The following is a 19,424-nucleotide window of genomic DNA, read 5'->3' as shown; positions in this document are numbered from 1 at the left end:
AGGGAAGCAGTGTAATACAGAACATGTTTAAAAGCCACAAAAGGGGCAAACATTTGTTTGCAAAAGTCAGACATAATCAGCAGCAGGGCTAGGACAGTGGACAAGCATACAGCAGAATGCAGGCCCCTGGCCCACAGTTGTGGGGTGTGACTGACCGTGGCATGTGACACTGTGACCTGAGGTGAGATGGATGGTCTGGGCCTCCACAATACACTCGCCCAAAAGGAAAGAGCCCAGCACCCTGCCCGTGCCTATAGAGAGCCTGGCCACCTAGGTCACCCTCTGCACAGCAGGCTGCACCCTGCTCTCTCCTTCCTATTTCATCTGAGTCTGCCCAACCATCTTCAAAAGGCCAAGGAAAACCATTTGGCCTTGCAGGGTCTCCTGGTCCCATGAACAAAATGGGGGAGACCTGCCCTATAAGCCTAAGACCAACCGCTGAAGAGCCCAAGCTGGGATAATCCTCCCAACCACCAAAGCCAGTGCCACCTAGCCGCCCCTCCCCATCCCGAGGTCTGGTTCCATCTGGAACCTGCATTAAAGGGAGAGGCCAAGCCACAACCCAGCACTCAGCAGGCTGGACACAGGCTCTCAGCTCATCTCCTGAGAGGCCTGAAACACAGGCCAACGGGGTCCTGGGTTGGTAACCATCCACCCCACCAAAGCAGCAATTACCTTACTCTAGGCCATGTCAGTTTCCAGGCATGGCACTGGGCTAACGTGGACTTCACGGATCCCACTGGTTCCCACCTTACTAACAGCAGCCAGCCTCTGCACCCGGCCCACCAGGGAGAAGCCCTTGGAACCCAGCCCCAGAACCCCACAGCTGCCGCCTCTCCATTCCTCTCCTCAGCAGCTCAGCTTTGCGAGGCTCACAAGCCAGCCAGTGTTTAGACAACTCCATGATAAGCCAATGTCAAGGCTACAGAAGCCACACAGAACAAGTAGTCACCAGGTCCCACGTGAACCCAGGCTCAGAAGGCCAGCACACAGAAACCCAAAAACAACCCATCTTAGAAAACCATTCCCTGGGAGGCAGAGGCAATACTGACAACAAAGCCTCTCCTCCCTGAGAGCTGCTAACTAGGAACCACAACACCCTTCAGAAGACAGCCAAACAGCAGGCACGTCCATGGGATGCCCCGAAGTTACAGCTGTACTGGCTGAGGAGAACCCCACCCCACCCCAGCCCTGCCTGCCCCTGACACAGGCTACTCCAACACTCCAGCCTTCCTCAACCCACACTGGCAAACACAATCCAGGTATGTTGGGAAGTGTGCCCATGGACCCTTCCATGGCTCTTGGGCAGACACCGGTCTTACTATGCCTGGTCACAGCAGCTAACTACTGGGTGCAAGGGAAACGCAGACAGGTTTCCTTCCCTTTAATAGCTCATTCCGTTTCATAGAGTCAGAGGAAAGTGAAGAGGATCGCCAGGCAAACGTTACAGCTTTAATTCCAAATCACTTTTCACACCCGTTTCGTCTGACAGAGGCTTTGAAAGCAAAAGGCAATCTTTGTCACGTGAGCTTTCTCAAGTACATGGATGTGATTATGTCCAATATAACCAGATGCTTCTGGAAGCCAATTCTCCGAGTGACATCAGCACTCAGAATGAGAAACCTTCCTTCTGGCTAGTAATGAGTGGTTAAAACACTGTCTCCAGAAGCAGACCTGGTTACGCTGGCCATCGACAAGCAGGCCAGCTCCATGCCTCTCCCAGACCCGTCCACAGGGGTTAGTGATGCAGAGGACCAGGGCTCCTTGTCCTGCTTGATGCACAGGGCCCCGCCCTCTGGCTCTTGCCTCAGGTCGCTCAAGCACACGAGATGACCTTGGGCTCACCATGGCAACCCCACCTTCTGTCAGTACAGTGTCTACGTAAGCACAAGGCTCAGTTTGGTCCGGAAGGGAATCAGCTGGACCACAGGACCGGGGCCACAGGACCCTTCGTTATTCCAGAAAAAATTCAAAGACTTCCCTTTCTGTCTCTGGACTAAACCTGGGAAGGTCTCTCAAAATAAAACTGGCTGAATGGCCAGCCACAGGGCAAATGGACAAGAGCCCAGGCCCATGTGACAGAAGACCAAATGCTTCTGGCTGGTCTCTGGTTCCTGGCAGAGCCCTAAAACTCTTGGGCTCCACTGGGTGACAGGCCTGTGTACTGACATTCACTACAAGCGGATGAGATAAGCTAGCACAAGCCCCATGATGCTCAGGCTGGAGCTGATGACAGAAAGACTAGAAAAGGGGGAAGACGCTCTTAGTCCCCTCCACTGTCTTGGGGCTGGGCTATGAGTCTCTTCACAATGAGACTTGAACACTTTAGGATTGGTGACTGCATCAAGCTGGTAGGGCAGGGGCGCTGGGGAACAGTGTCACTGAAGAAGGCCCTGCCCCTGCTTGGCACACAGTGCTCTGAGCACTCTCCATCCAGCGGTCCCTGGGCTGGACCCTTCAGAAGAAACCAAGAGCCTCCTGACTTCTGAGAATCCCCACGGCTGAGGAGGGGTGGTGGGGGAGGAAGTGTGGGTGACCTGGGACCTGACCCCTGTAAATGACCTCTGAGCAGCCCCTTAGTCAGAGCAGAAGCATAAAGTACACCGCTGCTGTGAAGCTTGGGAAAGCAGTGTTGGAAAAGGCGCCTGGTGTAGGAGGACAAGCGACATGGTGTGCCAGGTCACAGGGCTACCCTGGACTTCCCACTGGACTGGGGGCAAATGCGCTTGCTGCTCATCTCAGTGAGATTTTTGTCACTTGTGATCAAGACCAGCTGGGAAGTTCCCGCCTGTGAGCACGTAAGTGCACACACATCAGACATGCACGCACCCAGAGGCCTTTCAGAGCCCACACACTGCCGGAGAGCTGCAAGGCTCTTGATCTAGGTAGGGACCCGGGCAGGAAGGCAGTCCGCTGGGGCCCAGAGGTGAGCGGCCCTGGACTAGAATCTGCAAAGGGCTCCAGCAGGGGCTCACTACTAGGTGGCATGTGAGGCAGCATCGACTCCCACAGCTCAGACCACGGACTGTGAGGCACAGCCTCGCCCGGGGGGCGCACACACGGTTTATGGGTAAGTCCATTTGAACCACTCATACACAAAGGTGCATGGAGAGAGGCCATTAGGGCACTGGGGGCACTGGCCTTCAAAGGGACTGAGACAGCTCTCAGAAACCCTTGGTAGTACTCAAAGGACCAAGCCTTCCCCCTCAGCTTTCTCCAAACATGCATGCGCATACGTGCACACCCGCACCCACAAACCTATCACCTGCTATCCTTAGCAGAGCTATACCTTAATAATGCCGCCACTATGCCCTAAAAAATAAGTTCTTGAAAAGCAGCCAGCCCCGGGTACTACGCAACAGTAATGGAAAGCAGCCAAACACATCAAGTAAACCAAAAGAAGGCACACAGGATTCAGACTGCCCCACCCCCAGCCCCAGTCATCTACCTGCTGCTAATGGTGTTATTCTTCTCCTTCAGGGCGAGCTCCCGCTGCTGCAGCTCAACCACGAACCTGGAAAGGTCCTCCGGAGTCCTGTGGGACAAAGAAGGCATACTCAACTCCTGCTTTCCCCAGAAAGGGGCCACACTGTACACATAAAACAAGAAGCCAAAGCTACCCCATCACTGGAGATTCAGAGATCTGCCTGAATCTCCAGATCTGTCCATCCCGCAGCCCATGTCCAGAGTAGCAAGCAGCACAGCCTACCCACCTGGGTAGACCACCTTCAGAACACACCTTCGAGCTACTGAGGTCACTTAGTTGGTAAAGTGCTTCCACACAAGCATGAAGACCCAAGTTCAGTTCCCAGAGGCTGTGTTTAGAGGGGAAAAAAAAACGCTGGGTGTGTTGGGCTAGCAAGATGACTCAATGGGTAAAGAGACACCCAGCTGAGGACCTGAGTTTCTCTGGGCTTCACATGGGGGAAGGAGAGAAACATTTCCCTCAAGCTGTCTCTGAGTCTCATGTGCACACACACATATGTACACACACAATTAATTGAACAAAATGGAATTTAAAATATTAGGAACATACAGAGTCGGATGCGATGGCACCAGCTCGGTGCTGAGATTGACTCAGGGGTGTGCTTAGGGCTCGCTGGCCAACCTAACCTGCGTGGTGAGTGCCAGGCCAATTAGAGACTCTCCCAAAAAGACATGGTGCATGGCACTGAGGGACAACACCCAAGGTTGACCTGTGGCATCCTAACCTTATTCTACATAAAAGCAGGAAGGCCATGTCAGTGTCACCAGGCCTATGAAACAAGATGCACAAAGCCTCACCCACGGCCTGGTATAAAGGCAGGGCTCGGATGACCTCACATGGCCAGCTGCTTCTGCAAAACAGACCAGGCTACAAAAGAGGCCAGAGCAGCCTCGGGCTGACAGGCATGCTCATCTGTGTCCGGTGAGCAGCCCGGTCCACAGGCTCCTCTGCGCCCACCAGCCTGGGCAGATGCAAGGTGGGCTGCATCATCTGACTGGCACGTGGCAGGATGCATACTCTGAGTTTCAGTGTTTGTAAAGAACCGTATGAACACGCCCAGACACGTGAGGGCAGGACCTGAGGCCGTGTCTGCTTTCCTCACCAACCAAGGCCGCAGTGAGCACAGGCGTGCTGAACGCTCTACCCATTCACACCACAGGGGCAACACAAAAAGGCAGGCTCTTACTGTGTGCTTGTACTGACGGAAGGCTTGTACAGAGCTGCACAGAGCACCTCGAGGCACCCCACATGGCTATGTACTCAGTCTGCAGCTTCTCGGCCTTCACTCAGGTCAGCACCTGAAGATGCTGCAGACAGGGACACTGGGCCAGGAAAAGGCAGCCTACCCAAAGGTCTGCAATCCTCGTGAGCAAGAGACTGGGCAGTCTCGGGTGTAGATGGTCTTCCGCACCCACCTTTTGTTGTGCAGTGGCCTGACCTCTGTCCTTCCTACCACCCTGCAGAGGGCTGAGAGGCTGCTCAATAGTAGAGTACCTGCCGAACAGGCATATGATCCAACTCCAGCACCAAAAAGATACATCGAGAACCTTTCTTTCTCTCCTCTCTGCAACTTGATGTCACAAAAAGCAAGCATCTGAGAGGCAAGGATGAGCCCTCACCAACACTGAAGCATTCACCTGCAGACCCAGGAGAGGTCAGTTCAGGCCCCAAAGCCTCATGTGGCAACCCTGGCAGGCTGCACAGTTGCTCTTGGCAGAAGGGCAAAACAAGTGTGCCAGGCAAAGGATGCCCAAGAAAGAGCCAGGCCCAGACTGACTCTGTGCACCCGAGCTGTACATGTAGAGAGTAAGTAACACGTATGTCCTTATATTCACAGAATGCACCCTGTGGGAAGCGTGACTCAGTGAGATTCCGCCTGCCCACACTGGCCAGGCAACCAAGGATGCCTCTGTGCACTGTGTGGATTTCCCAAAGTGAGAGGTCTCCGTGCGTGGATATTTCAGTATAAACAAATGCCAAAAGCAACTAAAGAAGATAAGAAAAGGCTACAAAGGATAAAGGTACCAGCAGTAGCCAACCCAGGAAACAGGGCACTAGCTGTGTGCTGACATGAGCTCTGGCCCCTGGACGAAGGGCACAGGGGAGGGTCAGGGGAAGCCAGGGCAGTGGTGGCATACCCAGGAAGTGAGGATGGGTCAGGCTCTGTCACCTGTGCCAGATGTCATAGGTGTGAAGAAGGCTTTCCATACCTGTGGAGTCACAGGGCGCTCATCCTGGACGAAGCCTTCTCGTCCCTGAGCAGAGGCCCAATGATTGTCAGGTGCTAGCCGAGGGTTTGTGGTTAAAGCTGCTTGGAGATGCTTACAGGCACTCGAGGGATTAGCAAAGTGCTTTCAACTACAAGGCATCCCACCGAGTGCCACTGTGGCCTAAAAATACCACTGCCAGTCCGGTCCAGCGAGCGTGACACTCGCAGCTCACAACTACAAAGTGGAAGGCACTCTGGGGCTCTAGGGCCTCCGACACATGGGATGACAGGGAAGTGACAGTTCCAACTGCAGCCCAAGCTGCGGCATCTGCTGCCGAACAACCGCGCCTTCAGCTGCGCGGCCTTTCATGGTCTGGTGGGGGGCTCTCGGGGAGAGGTCTCTTTGTTCCATGAACAGCTGAATGGTGACACAAACTCAGCTGCAGGCATAGAATGCTTCAGGCCTGAGCCCACTAGTTTATTTCTGAGGCGAAGACAGTTCCAGCCCCGACCGCAGCTATTTTGAGTTCTAATAGCAGGTGCCATGGCTCCCACTGAAGCTATAAGTGCTGGTTTCACAGTGTCTGAAAGACACCCAATCCCGAGGACACCAGTGTCGAGAATGAATGAAGTGGCAGCAGCCACAGACCCAATTAGCAAACGCCAGGCCATGAGCTCTCTTCCAAGGTGCCATTTTTTCCAGAGAATAGGAAGCCACGGGGCTGAGACCATGGTCCAAAACTGCAGGGACTGGGCTTCAGCCAGGGCCCAACAGAAAAGGCCAGGGAAGGAGGGAGCACAGTCCTCGAGCGCCCCACTAAGATGGTTTATTGTTCTTGCAAAACATATGCCAAGTCCAGAACAGAACACATTAGACAGCAAAAACTGAAGGATGAAAGGCACTCACAACTATGGAGACACAGAATCAGATTTCTCCTGGCAATAGAGGGGGCTGCAGGCTCCTGGGACTAATGAGACCCCTGTATGGAGGGTCCAGGGCAGGAACAAGCAAGCTTCACACACTACGTAAGTCAGCACTACACAGCAGGCTTGGGCTACGCCAAGCACTGCAGTGCCCGCTGCCCACGGCCCTAAGGCCACCCAGCAGGAGTTGGAATCTCAAGTACCAAGGCCCAGGGAGACACTCAAGAGCCACAAGTCTGTCTTGTCACTGGAGCTCGTGGCCACCCTGTGACAGCCTGGCCAGAGAGCAGGTAACACCCACGTTCCAAAGCTGCCATGCCAAGCATGCAGAGGGACAGTCCTGCTCCCTGAGGAAGGCAAGGCAGACCGGCTGGGGTAGGCAGGGGTTTGCTACAGCAGCAAAGGACTAGCAGGCCCTTGTCCCATGACGCCCCTCCTCCTTTTTGGAAATGAGGTCACACAGATGGCCTGGCCAGGCGAGGGACAGGAAAGCAGATGCTGTTTCAATTCACAGCCATTACCACATTTCCTCCTCAGGTCCCTACATGCCCCTTCCCAGGGTGCTTCTCTTGTGGTGTGAGCACACAGCAATCTTGTCCTTTTAGGTGTCTGCTCACGGCCACCTGTCTTTAGTTGGGCTTGCTCCAGCCTCCACATCTGCAACCCTGAGCCTCACCTCACCCACCCTGTTCCTTGTGGGTTCTGTTTGCACCATTACCCTCCCCTAGCCCTGTACAGGCTCACACACCAGTCACCCTGCCCTGGCCACCAGCCACCTTTCTCCTTTTATCAGGCATCAGGGTCACAAGAGGGATTCACCTTAGATTCTGTGTGGCTCTTCCCTGCAGAGGCTCCAAGCAGAGAATGAATGAAAACCCATGAGACCTTTCTAGAAGAATACATCCAGCCATGTCCTGCCTGAGTCTGAAGTCAAGACCCTCAAGGCAAAAAGCTCAGTGTTGGGCTGAAGGCGTGACAGAGGGCCTGCTCACAGGAGCCAGGCCCTGGCTTCCACGCCCAAGCACCAGAAGAACCACAAACAGGTTCAATGGTACTGGCCAAATCAGTCTACCCAGATGATGAAATCAGGATAAAATCAAGAGAAAAGAACACTCAGTAGATAGATAGATAGATAGATAGATAGATAGATAGATAGATAGATAGATAGATAGATAGATAGATAGCTGGCTGGCTATTGATATGAAAGACCTCCAAAATACATTACTTTATAAAAGAGAAACAGAATGTGAAAACATTGTGTTTAAACATGGCTGTGTTGGTTTGCATATATGTGAAGAGTGTAGGAGACAAAAAAGATAAAAGAAACTTCCTGGAGGGAGTGAAAAAAATAACCACGAGACTTACTTTTACACATTTATAAGCTTCTTAAGTGTGTTCACATTTCATTTATTTATCAGGGGGTTGTGTGGCCCAGCACATACGTGCAGGTCAGGGAACAACTTGTAAGAGCCGGTCCTCTCCTTCCTCTACATGGGTCTTTGGGGTTAAACTCAGGTCACCAGGCTTGGTGGTGGCACCTTCCCATGCTGAGCTAGTCCACCAGCCCCTTCTTAAATATTTTGCGCCATGGAAATTAAAAAAAAGTGTATATACATATATACACATACACATGTAGATATGTATGCACGCACACACAGGTAATCGATGACTACTTATTTCAAAGTTTAGCTCTGAAAGCTTATGAATCGGGTGCTACCTAAACTCGAAAAAAATGGGGGGGATGTGCTATTCCCATGACAAATTAACACACGAAATCTAACTATGACCACGTATAACCAAGCAATCAGATCACTCCTAAGTGCAGTTCAGCTACCCATCACAAATGACTTGCATTAGAAAAGAGGCCATTACAGGAGTACTGGTGAAATCTGGATGGGGACGAGGGAGAGAAAGTGATGGCCTGAGAGGGGGCCTTCTATCTAAAACGTCAAGGCTTTCACTTTGATCCCCAAAGCTGGTTCAGAGAGAAATCAAAAATCTATGTACCTAAGTTACTTGCTAGGGTGAGGCAAGGGACGAGATCTCACAATCTAGTCCTGGCTAGCCCGGAATCTGCCATGTGGACCAGGCTGGCCTCAATCTCAGAGATTACTGCCTTCGCCTCCCAAGTACTGGGATTAAAGGTGTGCGCCACCATAGCTGGCTCGTACCCAAGGCACAGGTCCTCGGGTAAGGTGCTCCGGGCACAAGCGTGAGGATCTGAGTCCAGGCTCCACAGTGCACAACCACTGGGCACGGCTGGTACGCAAGGCACAGAGGATCCCTGGTGCTTGCTGGCCAGCCAATGTAGACAAAGCAGCAAGCTCATGTTCAGTGATAGATCCTGTCTCAACACACCAGGGTGGACAGCAATTGAGGAAGATACCTGATATCAATGAGACCTCCACACCACCTCACCTGGGCAAGTATGCAGAAGTGTGCATCACACACACAAACACACTCATCCCCAAGTCTGCCTGGAGGAGTTAGATCTTGTATTTTACATAAACCACACCCAGGGGATCGTCCCGGGCGTCTTGGCTGTGGGCGGCGGGACATGGATCCCCAGACAGCTGTGGGGCCGGGCCAGGCGGACCAAGCGCTCAGGAGGCCCCCAGCATGGAGGCTGGCTTTGCCAATCTGACCTCACTGGTCAGGAGACAGAGACGGAGATGGCCATGGATCAACTAGCCAGCGGAACCCAGAGCATCCCTCGTGATATTCCTCCCCACGCTGAAGCCCCAGGTTCTGACGAGGAAGCTGATGGGGATGCCTGTGGCTGGGAGCTGTCGGAAGGTCCACCCTGCCCACCCATGGAACAGGCTGCCATCTCTTTAATGAGAACTGGGACATGGAGCTGAAGGCAGACCGAGGCAATCCTTACGATGCTGATGGCATCCAGGGGAGCATTTCTCAAGAGATTAAAGCTTGGGTGTGCTGCGCCCCACAAGGAGACATGATATATGGCCCCAGCTGGCACCATCCACCCCCACTGATACCACATTATTCGAAGATGTTCTTTGAAACAGGACAGTTTGATGATGCTGAAGACTGAAGTCTCGCTTCCTGCCCTGGGGGAATTTTTGTGTCCTCCAGATCAAGAGCTGTTTCCTGTGTGTTCCGTGAGATATCCTTTCCAAGGCATTGTTGCCAGTGGCTCCCCTGTGGGCTACAGACAGGTGTTATCCGGGGGCCTGCTGCCCTCCCGGTTTGTTGTTATTGATGTTAATGGACTCTTTGCATTGTGTTGGCATTTTGTGGGTCAGAGTTGTGTTCTTTATAAATAAACGTCGAGATGTAGCTCAGCCTGTGATGGGGAAGGTGAGGCATCCCTGACAGCCTGACCTACACAAAGGAAGGCCCTGTCTCCATCAAATCTAGGAGTGGTAAGTGCACTGTCCCATCCAGACGCCTGCAGATGCTGTACCGCCAGAGCACACGGCGCCCAGTCACAGACACTCACTGCTGAGCCAAACAACATGTAATATGCTTCCATCATGAGCATAGCGACCGTCCAGCAAGGAAAAGGGTGACCACACTTTGACAAGCTGCTCAGGCACAGTCTCCAGAAGGGTGACATGGAGGCTAGGACAATGGCTGATGGGTAAAGTGACTGTCACTTTACCTGATGACTTGAGCTTGACCCCAGCACCACCAAATGGCCAGACACCGTGGTGCATACATCTGTAATCCCAACACTCCTCCATGCGGATGGCAGGCAAAGACAAAAGCATGTGAGCACACAGAAAAATGAAATTTCAAGGACAAACTCCTACCCCAGCACTTTGACACTTGCTTCAGGAGGGTCATGAGTTCCAGGTCAGCCTGGGCTACAGGGTGAGACCCCGTCTCAAAGCAAACACAAGATGAAGGCGCGCTGGCCAACCACTGGCCTATCCAACATGCATGAAGTCCTGGGTTCTGCGCCCAGTATAGGCCTGGCCTAGAGGCAAGAGCTCATTTGTAGGTATATGGAGAGGTCAAGGCCAGTCTGGAACACAGCAGACCCCCCCCCCTTTTTTTTTAATCATGGCTAACCCTAGGCAGCTCAGGGAGAGCCAAAGAGCACTTGTCCTGGTGTGTCCCGCTGGCACAACCTGGCCCCACCTCTCAGGAACTGGAGAGGTGTGAGAGAAGAGCTCTGCTGAGTGCCTAGTGCCCCACCCTCATGAGGCCAGGAGCAAGTCGAGCATGCAGGCCAGAGGCTGCTGGACTGCACGGGCACCAGGACCCACTGCTGCCATTTTGAAGTGACCCACTGGCCTGCCACTCTCCACTGTAGCCACCTAATGTCCACATCTCACTCAGCTGTCCTTAGCCGGAAACACAGCTTAACCACCTCAGGGAAATGAGTTCCATGGCTCTCCAGACACATGTAAATAAAATGAAGAAATTTCAAATTTACAGTTGCTGCCTCCAAATTCTTTCTCCCAGTCTGGGAAGGATTAAAAGGACTTCAAAGCAGCCTGGGTTCCAATTAAGCCAGTGTGACCACCCCAGGGATGCTGGAATATTCCTCTGATTAACAAGAGGAGTTCTTTGAACTGTGCTCACTAAAAAAAGCTCTCAGAAGCTCTCAAACAAACGCCTCGATTCCTCTCCTGCATCCACCGCTTGGAAGAGCTGGTCTTCTGATGCTATAAACATCCAGAAATGTGGCCCAAACAAACTTCAGCAAGGGGTCCCAGTGGGAGCTGGGAAGGAGAGCCAGGAAGCACACCCTGCTCACACCTGAACAGCTCAGTCCCGGCGATGTGCACATTCCAGGGCTGGACACAGAGTGCCAGGACTGACAGGTCCCTGACAGACCTGGGGCAAGTAGAGCTCAGGGCCACCCTCCCCACAGGGGACCCCTGTCAGCTCAGCACGGGAGACCTACCCACCGTGGGTGGTGGTGTCTGAGGACAGGAAAGTAGGTAAGACAAGACACGTCCCGGATACGTGCCTCACTGTGGCCACAGACGTGCGGTTAGAAGTGGACTTATCTGGAGGCTGATCAGAATTCAGAGATGTCAGGTTATCAACTGTTCCACCCTTGACAGGACTTTCAATATTAAATGGAAGGAAGGGGGAACCTCCTGTAATATGACCCACTCACCTACCTACCAGGACTTCTCTCAGCGAGAGAAGGCTCAATTAAAAATCAGAGCACCTGTCTTCCAGGGACGCAATCAAAACCAACAGGCGAACAAAGGATTTGGTGGATGCAGAGGCAGAGGAGCTGTCATTAGTGAGAAGCTCGCTTTCAACTTACTGAGCAGCAAATGGAAGAGAAGGTCTCAGAACTTTGGGGAAGCAACCGCCACATCCGCACAAACTCAGGCTGTGGGCTCACGCTGCTCTCTAGCTTGCTGGGTAGCCCTAGGCTACTTACTTGGCCTTTCTGAACTCTGGTTTAATCTATCTGTGAGAGAAATTGAGTAGCAGGCCACATCCTGATTTACGATACTCTCTCCAGAAGCCAAAAACACCTCAGGATCTCATCCCTCTGGCCAAGAGAGTTAAGAGAAAACAGAACTGTATGGAGCTTGGAGGAAGCAAGAACACAGGCAGACAAGAAAGCAGGATGATGTCCCCACAGCAGAAATGCTCAAAGGAAGTCTAGGCCAACAGGGGTAGGAAGCCTTGCACACAGCCAGTGACAGGTGACATACTGAGGTCCTCAGGGACGCTTCTCAGGATGCAGACCAAATGACTGATGCCTAGGCTGGAGGATGGTTGGGATGTGGTGACATTCTAAGACAGCAGCTCTCAAGCTCGGGGGTCGAGTGTCAGAAATCACACATGTGAGATACATTACAATTCCTAACAGAGCAAAATCACAGTTATGAAGCAGCACGAAAGGAATGTTATGGTTGAGGATCACCACATGAGGACGTGTTACAGGGTTGCAGCCTTAGGAAAGTTGAGAAGCACTGCTCTTCGTGGATCCCTGGGATGGAACTAGGTCATCAGGCTTGGCAGCAAACACGTTTAACTGATGACTACCAAGTCACCCCCGCAACCCCATGCATGTGCATGCGTGTGTGTGTATGTGTGTGTGTGTGTTTGTGTGTATGTGCGTGTATGTGTATGAGCAGAGGTGTGAAGGTGCCCACAGAAGCCAAGTGGGCCTCAGATTCCCCGGAGCTAGACATACAGGCTATTCCGACCTGCCCCACGTGGGTCCTGGGAATGGAACTCTAGATCTCTGCAACAGTAACAACTTCTCAACCACCAGCCATCACTTCAGTCCTTAAGACTTAAGAGTTTTATTTACAGCAGAGAAGTACTGGAGCAAACCTTTAATCCCAGCACTTGGGAGGCAGAGGAAGACAAATCTGTGAGTTCAAGGCCAGCCTGGTCTATAAAGCAAGTTCCAGAACAGGCAGGGCTACCCAGAGAAAGTCTTTGTCTCGAAAACCTTTATGTATGTCCATGTGTATATGTGTATGTGTGGTGTGTGTGACGCAGTATACCTTGGAGACCAACAGAGGGCATGAGCTGCTCTACAAGTGGCGTTCCAGGCAATGGCGAGCACCATGTAGAGGTTGCAAACTGAAACCATGTTTTCTGCAGCACATGTGAGTGCTCCAAAACACTGAGCTCTCTCTCCAGCCCTAAAAGGAGACATCCCCAACCATTTTATAACAGGAAGCACAGAAATCATTGGTGGGAAGCTCTCTTGGTCAGAAACACAAAGAAATGGGATGGAGCTTCTTCAGCAGAAGAACACTAAGCTAGCTTCTGCGTGTCCCATCTCCGGAACCACAAACGGGGGTGGGGGGAAGATGAACAAGGACCAGCAGAGCATGGCTTTGAGAAGAACTGCAGCACTGATTCGCCCAAGATCCTTTCAAGGATGGAGTGCGGAGCAGGCCGGAAGACACAGGTATGGAGAGAGAACGCTTGGGCCAATGGACAAAAAGGACTGCCTATGTACACAGTGTCACTGCTTCGTGGAGGCTGGAGGTGGCTTGAGACAACTATGAGGGGTGCTGGGGCACTCAGTAGGAAGTTACAGCCTCAGCTACAGTCGCTTCATCTCCAGAGAACTCTCAGGCCTCCTTGTGGGAGGCTCCGACCACCACCTCTGTCAGATGCTTCTCAGGGGGGAGATGAAGGCCGGAGGTGAGGCTCCGTTGGCAGAATGCTTATCAAGCATGTACCAGCACCAGGCTTGTCCCAAACACTGGAAAATGGTTGTTCTCTGTTTTGTGAGAAAGCCCTGTGGCATGTGTCTATAACCCCAACCCTCGAGAGGCTGAAGCCGAGGACAGCCAATTCAAGGCTAACCTAAGCCACGTAACAACTTCCATGCAAGCCTCAACTGCAAAGCACAGCTATTTTAAGCCAGGTGGTGGCGGCCCACACCTTTAATCACAGCACTCAGGAGGCAGTGGCAGGCTGATCTCTAAGTTTGAGGCCAGCCTGGTCTACAGAGCAAGTGCAAGTTCCAGGACAGCCCGGACTACATAGAGGAAACCCTATCTCAAAAAAAAAAAAAAAAACAACCCTGAAAATAAACTGTTTTTAGAAAGGAAGCAGGGTCAAAGGATGCTGCTACCTTCACAAGGACAGCCACTTGCTTAGGGGCCAGCCATGGGTGGCCGCCCACTCCTCATTCCACCTGCAGACCACACTGGGCTAGCTGTTGGGGTCAGCAGGACTCAGCTCGAGCTTAGATGGCTTCCTGCCCCAGCCTCTGTGAGGAGCCTGCAAGACCTTGCTACACAGCACAAGACCCTGCGTCTGAACCCGCAGCAGCCATGGAAAAGGCCATGTGTAGCCACACATACCCTGAGCCCCAGCACTGCGCAGAGACAGGGGATAGCAGGCTTTTGCTGGGCGCCCAGCTTAGCTCTGGAGATAGGTCTGAGAACCTCGCTGTCTGCTTTATCACAGCCCCCACACACCAAGCCTCTGGCTTGAGCCTCATTCTTAATTTGGTCTTCTGCTCCCTCAAGATCTCAACATTCCCAGCCTTCCCCTGATTTTCCCGTATCTACTTGGTGTTCATTTCTCTGAGCTCCTCTGGTCACTGTGCTCTTCTTTCCTGGAATTCTCTTCTTGTCCCAGTGTCTTTCCTCTGGGAACACTCAGCAGAGGGTGCTGCCTCTGAGTCTCCCCTGTAGAGTTCCCATTGCACTAAGTTCCTTTATCTCTGTTTGGTCCATGTCTTTACTAGTGGGCAGCTTCCTCAGTATTCTTGTTTTGTTTCTGTTCCGTGATAAAACACTCTGACAAAAGCAATTTAGGAAGGGAGAGTTTATCTTACTTACAATGCCAGGTGAAGATCCATTATTGAAGAAAAGTCAAGGCAGGACCTTAAATCCTCACATGCACAGTCAAGAGCAGGGAGAACAAGTACATGGATACCTGCCTGCCTACCTGATTGTTTGCTCTCAGCTAGCATTCTCCTCTCTACACTGGTCTAGATTCCCTGCCTAAAGCATGGTGCCACCCATAGTGGGCCTTCCTACAGCAGCTAACAAGGAAGACAGCTCTCCACAGACATGCCCACGCTCAAGTCTGCTCTAGGCAATTCTTCCCCAAGACTCTCCCCCCAGGTGATCAGAGGTCTCCTCAGGCTGACACTTTCACTAACCAGCACACTTGGCTATGGAGTGTAGACAGCCACAGGCCTCTCGGCAGCCAAAGGCCCCAGGATAGAGCACCAACATCACCTCCTTCTTCACACAGCCATAGTGCCCAGAAGAGGCACTTTCTTCTCCTTGGCGGATGACTGCTTGCTGGCCAGATTCGATGCTGAGTGAGATGGAGACTAGTAACCTCCCTGTCAGCCACACACAAACAAGCTCACCTCAGCACGCACCACAGCACCAACCACAGGGGCTGAAGGCCTCACTCTGCCTGGCACCTTCTCTCTGCCAGGCTGAGCATACAGCAGCCCACTATCACACAGAGGCCCCGGGCTCTGCTGCCCTCAAGAGCTCACAGCGCTGTTACAAATCACTCTTTGCCTTGTTCACAGCACACCTGGAGGGGTGTTGCCACAGCACAGTGAGAGCCACACAGCATAAGGGCTGGATCTTGGCTTTTGCCTCTCCCAGGAAAGCTTTCGGTTCTCTTGAGTCTATTACCAACTCTCCTTTAAACCAGTCTCCTTGTCACATAAGCTTTCCCTTCTAAGACAAACTCTTCATTAGTGTGGAAACTGAGTGTCAGGAAGGCCAAAAGACATACAGAAGGAAGACACACACGCACGCACACGCACGCACACGCACTCTCTCACATTAGAAAAGCTAGCAAGGGGGCTGGAGAGAGGACCCCATGGTTAACATCACTGGTTGCTCTTCTAGAGCCCCAAGGTCAATTCCCAGTACCCACATGGCGGCTTACCAGTGTCTGTAACTCCAAGTCCAGGGATCTGATGCCCTCCTCTGCCCTCCTTGAACACAGGACACATTTACATACATGTAGGCAAAACTCCAATACACGTAAATAACAGAACACAAAATTAAATCAAAATAAATTCGCGGGGGGGGGGTAGGCCTAGTAGTACAAGCTTGTGTTCCAGGACGGGGGAGCAGAGGCAGAAAGACCCATGGGGCTCGCTGGCACCCTAATCACCAAATTCCTGCCCAGAAAGCATCTGTCTCAAAGAGTGGACAGGAAGCATAACTAGGCGACAACTGAGACTGCCCGCGGCTCCCGCAAGCACAGGCACCTGCGTGAGCACACAGACTGCACCGCACTGCCCTGGAGTCTGCAGAAGGTGCGAGCACACCAAAGGCACAATGGAAGAGCAACAAATGCAAAGTCAACATACAAAAGAGGCTGCTTCTTACATGCACAGGAGAACTGGGTGCACACACCTCAGACCTGCCCACCATGTTCCGTAAAAATAAAAATGCCGAGAAACTGGCCAGGCTCACTGAATCTCTTCATCTGCCAATCCTTGGTCTGTTCCCGGAATGCTCTGCCTCAGCAAGACTTTCTATAGAAAATGATGTTCATCCATCCTGACGAATTAGACACTGACCTCCACGCACTTCTTTCAAACAGGATTAGTCACTACCCACAGTGAGGCTAATTTTCTAATTGCTTTCTTGTATCTCTGTTTTTGATGCCACAGAAACAAGCCAGCTTCCTCATCACTCATGTCACTGCTGTGAGTCCGCCTCGGACACCTCCCATTTGAACGCCATCAGTACCGCGTCACTATGCACTAAGTCTCATCTGCAAACAGTCGTACTGTTCTCTTTCAAGCTGGACGGGGGCTCAGGCAGCCATGGGCAGTCCCCATGAAGGACCGAGCTCACACTCATGGAAACACCAGCCCACTCCTTGAACCAGAGACCCTGGGCATCCAGACTTCTACACTGTTCTTTGTGAGGAGCTGCATGGTTCCATGAGGCTGCCAACCTAGCTGTGACCCAGTGGAAACTAATTCTACAGAACTAAGTTAACTGAGACCGCCTGTGGACACCATTTGTATGTTCTGTGTTCTAAATGTGGAAGGGAGCGATTCCTCTTATACCGTTTAACCTACAGCAGCTTAGTGCCCGATCCTCACTGAGAGCCTTCATTCAGAAACCTCTGGCAGAGCCTTTCAGAGGTCCTCTGTGTCAGGCTTCTGACTTGTTCCCTGTTTTCTCCTTCTTCCGATGTCCATCCTCTTTGCCCTATCAGTGGACTTGGGGAGGAGCATGCATGCAGAGGGTGGAGGAAGGGAACCACAGGGGGGATATAAAGTGAATAAAGTGTAATTAATAAAGACTTTAAAAAAAAAAGAAATCCCTGGCCTTCTTCCTTTACATGGCAAGATGGTGGATGGCTACAAGCACATCCCTTAGAAGTCCTCTTGGAGGCTGCAGAGATGCCTCGGAGGTCAAGAGCACTGGCTGCTCTTCCAGAGGTCCTGAGTTCAATCCCCGGCCCCCACACAGCAGTTCATACCTGTCTGTAACTCCACTTCCAGGGAATCTGGCACCTTCACACAGACATACTTGCAGGCAAAAACCAATGCACATAAAAATAAATAACCCCTTTTTTTTTAAAAATTTCTCCTGAACTGGGAGACGGCTCTCTGTGGTGGTGTGCACAGTGTGGGAGGGGTAATGCTAAGTCTCAAATCCAGGCACACCTCTGGGAGGTCAGAGGTGGATACAGAATGCCCAAGACCTCACAGTCTCCAAGACCCTGTCTCCAACAAGGTGGAAGACAAGGACACCTGAGGCTCTCCTCTGACCTCCACACATGTTGCCTGGCATGTGAACACCCACACTCACACAGGCATGACAGCATGACCTCTCATGCTCTCATAAATCAATACGAAGCCATAAAACACACAGTACAGATACTTGCAAAAGAGCACACACCACTCAGAACATACGAGGAGCTTGACAGGCACTAGGGGGTCAGTTACTGAACAGATGTGGGTTAAAATTCCAGGCAAGACAGCATTTCACGCACACTGGATTAATTACATAATTGCTTTAAAAAATAAAATAAACAGCCCTGATGAACTGATCCAGAGCAAATGGAGTCCAGAGGCTACAAAAGAAACACCAAGCTAGTGGCCCTGTTGGAAACACACCTGGCCATTCTCACGGCTCTGCTCACACAATGATTAACTGGCCAGTAATTTCACTCTTAGGTACTAGCTTAGTGAACACGGTAAAGCTGTACACAAGAAGATGGAGGCATTCGGGTCTCTGTTCCCAACAAGACATAGATGCAAGCCCCTGCAACAGACCACCACCACCAACAAGAAGAACTGACCCCCATGCCTCCAAGGTATGCTTCGTGTCATGCTGAGCAAAGGCAAAGACAGGGCACAGACACATGCGTTCCTCCAGGCTCTCATAGAGTTACAAGGGACAGAGCCCAGCCTCTGTCTCAGCCCCAGGAAAAAGAAGCCATCAAAGGCAGGAACAGCGCATTTCCCTGATTTACAATTCTAGAACAGAGGAAAGTGATGGGTGGAAAGAGAACTGAGAACAGTGCTGTCTCCCTGGGGCAGGAACAGAGAGAGACACAGGGAAAGTAAGGGAACATGCTGTGACCTGCCTGCTGAGGAGAGGCGCAGGTGACGTGTCTTCAACACCCTTCAGTCATGTACCAAGGAGCCTTCCATCGCAGCGCAGGTCATTAGCATTTCATTCTCAACTCAAAGGGAAGCTGTGGCCTGCGGTAACTGTCAGCCTGTGCTGCCAGCTACTGGAGACAATCTCAAACAAATGAAATACACACACACGCACACACTCACTAATGTGTATTTAGAGAAAATCCAGGAAGGTTGGGAAAAATGGTAAAGACAATTGCAGCCAGACCTCATAACTCAGGTTCAATCCCTAGGACCCACTGGTTAGAAGTAGAGAGTGTACAAGTTGTCCTTTAATCTCTCCATGCCCAATATGCGGAGCATGTGCAAATAGTCACACAGACAGATGATAGGTAGGTAGGTAGGTAGATAGATAGATACATACATAGATAGATACATAGATAGAGATAGATAGATAGATAGATAGATAGATAGATAGATAGATAGATAGATAGATAGATTGATTAGATAGACGATAGAGAGATTAGATGGATGGATGGATAGATGGATGGATGGATAGATAGATAGATAGATAGATAGATAGATAGATAGATAGATAGATTAGATAGATGATAGAGAGATTAGATGGATGGATGGATAGATGATAGATAGATAGATAGATAGATAGATAGATAGATAGATAGATAGATAGATAGATAGATAGATTAGATAGACGGTAGAGAGATTGGATGGATGGATGGATGGATGGATAGATAGATAGATAGATAGATAGATAGATAGATAGATAGATAGAT

General features: G+C 51.5%; 1 protein-coding gene and 1 pseudogene across 3 annotated transcripts in view; one reads left to right on the top strand and one right to left on the bottom strand.

Annotated features, from left to right (window-relative positions):
* Positions 1 to 19,424, bottom strand: part of Mad1l1 (mitotic arrest deficient 1 like 1) — a 299,318-nt gene that overhangs the window by 235,758 nt on the left and 44,136 nt on the right. For all 3 annotated transcript variants that reach the window (XM_055598665.1, XM_055598664.1, XM_055598666.1), the window contains one exon: positions 3,449 to 3,535. In XM_055598665.1, the coding sequence (XP_055454640.1) occupies positions 3,449 to 3,535 (87 nt within the window). The remainder of the gene's footprint in view (positions 1 to 3,448; positions 3,536 to 19,424) is intronic.
* On the top strand, positions 4,392 to 9,675 carry LOC129670098 (coordinator of PRMT5 and differentiation stimulator-like; annotated as a pseudogene).

The sequence above is a fragment of the Psammomys obesus genome, unplaced genomic scaffold (assembly GCF_907164565.1).
Source record: "Psammomys obesus unplaced genomic scaffold, mPsaObe1.curated_primary_1811, whole genome shotgun sequence".
Lineage (NCBI taxonomy): Eukaryota > Metazoa > Chordata > Mammalia > Rodentia > Muridae > Psammomys > Psammomys obesus.
This window is presented reverse-complemented; position numbering and strand designations above follow the sequence as displayed.